Consider the following 3,072-nt stretch of genomic DNA (forward strand, 5'->3'; position numbering starts at 1 on the left):
AAAAATCGCCGTATCTCATCCGACCAACCATCATTATAAATCATGGGAAGCTCGTCGTCGGACAGTGTGTGTCGAATAGGAGGTTTCTGTCGCTGTTTATCAATCCACCGACCGGCTTGCGCAGCATATGCTTGATCATACAAAAAGCTCAATGTGTTGCCCAAGACAGGTCTGCCCTCCTCATCTATCAGTAGGAAATCGTCGAATACGAGCCACGATGAGTACGATCTCTGCATCACGTAGCTATGGCTCTCCTTCGCTGCTGCATCCACGCATGCTAGTGACTGTCGGTGACCACGGAGTTGCGAGTCTACTGTAAATTCATTTTCCATATGCGATCGGATCCACCGTGCACTGAAATTACCCGCGTCGCGCATTGCATGACTCAGCGACTTAATCTCCATACGATGAGGATCCCGGAATTTAATTTGCGGTAGTTGCCCCTTGGCATACGCCCGTGCTTTCGCGATGATACCGATAGCGCTCTTATTGTCACACACTTGTTCACCAGTATCGCCATAGAGACTGAGCCCTGCCAATAGCGCGTGAAGTTCACACCGCGTTGATGTGATATCCTGTCTGTGAATGCAAAGCTGCCCCAACACCGAGTGGCCCACAGCGGCTTGCATCGCACACACCCCACGGGACCGTTGGGTATTGGGATCAATGACACTACCATCCCCTGCTTGCACAGTGACAGCTGCGTCCCCCGATTTCCAGGCAAATTTTACGCATTGGTCGCGTACCCCTTCCTCGCTCCACCGACCTCCACAAACTGGTACGCAGTTAGGGTGGTGCCATTTCCCACACTCTCCGCACCATTGTTCACCGCGGTGCTTACCGCACTCCGTACATGCAGTCTCTAGCTGTAGTGGATGGCCTGTTCGTAGTGTAGAATCATAGCGGATTCTGCTTCTTGCCAGCGCTTCGTTCAAAAGCCGCTTGTCGTTAAGCCCGCTAACTCCGTTGACTGACGTATCACTCCACAGAATGATTCGTTGACGGCAGTTCCGTCGCGTTGGCAGATAGGTAGGTATCACACGCACACACACGGCTTCAAATTCAGCAACGTCTCTCAGGTGTGTACGTTCAACCCATATATCACACCCCCGACGTAACTCGCGCCACCACCGAACTGGAATGATCGTACCCAGTTGGTGTTGCTTAATCTCTCCGATATTTCGATGCCCTAGTTCGTAGTGATCAATCGTAGGTTCCGGGCCTGATGTGTCCATTTTAACAGCGACAATCCATTCCCCTACACCAATGCGCAACTGGTATGGCACTAGACCTGGTGGTACTTTCTTGCATCACACCGGTTCACGCACGTCCAATGACCCACCTTTTGCGAGCTGCTCTTTCCATTCGGAATAAAGCTCGTCAACCCGTGCCCGCTTGGCTCCCTGCCACATCCCTTTTTGTTGGAGTTGAGCCCGTGTAAGTAGCCGCGTTCCACAGTCTGTAACAATGTCCCCGAGGTACTGCAGCTTATAGTCCGTGTTCCAATTAACAGCTACCAGCTTTGGTCGCAGCTCCTGCCGCGTGTAGTGGAGTAATGGTCGATCATTAGAACGTTTGGCGAGTGCAGCGGGTGGCTGCTTCCATTTACAATCAAGCTTTAGTGGTGGGGTCATTGCCGCCGCGAAGCGTATTATGCACCCTGCCCACGTCGTAACCTGTACTGGGGGTTTGATAGGTACACTAAGCGGATTCTCCGTAAGTCCGGCGTTCACCTGGTACATCTCTAGTGACTCGACAAGCAAATGATAGACCGGTAGATCGGGGGAGTTCAGTATTCGAACAGCTTCGTTGTAGCGGTGGACATTGGCGTCGAGTTCGCAACTCAACAATCCGAGGCCGTTGACTTTATCATAATAGACCGATCTAGGAGTGGAATGTGGGAGGCGTAACACTGACCGAGCAACTTGCCTGATAAATGTGCCAATACTCCCCGCTACCCCAATGGCCCCTCCAAGCACCATACGATATCGTAAATGGGGAATCCAGACTGAGTTCACAATATATCGAAATTGCACGAGTGAAAGTTTCTGCCGGACGATTCGACCAGCTTCTTCTGTGAGACGGACCCAGGTTGGTGTAATCGTAGCCTCCCAAAGGTTATCACCACCTTGATAGACCCCTAGATGCTTAAAACCTTCCTCCGGAGAAACAGCCTTCACCTCCCGTGGAATTCCTAAGCCGTCAATTAGCTGTACGGCATCAAAGTGCTCATTATTCGAAGTCATGTACATCATGAATGATTTCTCCGCACCAAACACGCCTCCAGTACCCGCTTTGCCCGTAAAGATATTTGTCGTCTTGGCTCTAGCTTGAATTCGACGGAGCGAGGTGGTCATATCAAGTTGGTCATCGACAAAGAGCGTGCTACTGATCTCTATGCCTCCTCCGGTTTGGTGGTGTCGAACTTCAACAGGGTCAGGACAGCCCGCCAATTGTTCTTGCAGGTAGTCCATATAACACGCTATGCGCAGAATCGAAAGTATTGAACCTTGCCCTATTCCGAATTCACGCGGTCCGGTTGATATCCACCCAAACGCGGTGCGCACATCAATTATGCCATCACCTAGCAGATCAATCATGAGATTTCTTGGTTTCGCCGGGACTCCGATGCCTCGCTAAATCAAGTCCATACACCACCGTGGAATCCGATCGAAGCACTTCAAGCAATCTTTCGAAACTAGAATTAATGGTTCTACATCACGGGTACCCGTTCCAGTAAGAGCGTAACCAGTAGCGCTGCGTCAATTACGGTACGGTCTCGCTGGAAACCGTGCTGTATCTTGCTGATCGGTATCCCTGGTTCTACATAGCGTTTGACCACCAGGAATAGTCGACTTGCCAACGCAGATTGTACCGTGATCGGACGCCATGGCGGTAAGCCTTTCGTATTATCGAGTGTAGGATCGATTGTAGCAGCCTTCGGGAGGAAGATCATTTGTTTCCGGCGAAGGATCGGAGTTTTCTGTGCGAAGAATAAGTTCAATCACCCTACGTTCTCGGTTTCTAATCGCCGCTGGGGCAGCTATCCACATTTCTTGCGAAATTCCGCCG

General features: G+C 51.0%; 1 protein-coding gene across 1 annotated transcript; it reads right to left on the reverse strand.

Annotated features, from left to right (window-relative positions):
• Positions 1–1,310: 1,310 nt before the first annotated feature.
• Positions 1,311–2,600, reverse strand: PHYSODRAFT_299717 (hypothetical protein; the record flags this gene model as incomplete). The annotated part of the gene is made up of 1 exon (XM_009526818.1): positions 1,311–2,600. One exon carries the CDS (start codon positions 2,598–2,600, stop codon positions 1,311–1,313), a length of 1,290 nt encoding a protein of 429 aa, XP_009525113.1.
• Between the last annotated feature and the right edge of the window lie 472 nt (positions 2,601–3,072).

This window comes from Phytophthora sojae, assembly GCF_000149755.1.
Source record: "Phytophthora sojae unplaced genomic scaffold PHYSOscaffold_3, whole genome shotgun sequence".
Classification (NCBI taxonomy): Eukaryota; Oomycota; class Peronosporomycetes; order Peronosporales; family Peronosporaceae; genus Phytophthora; species Phytophthora sojae.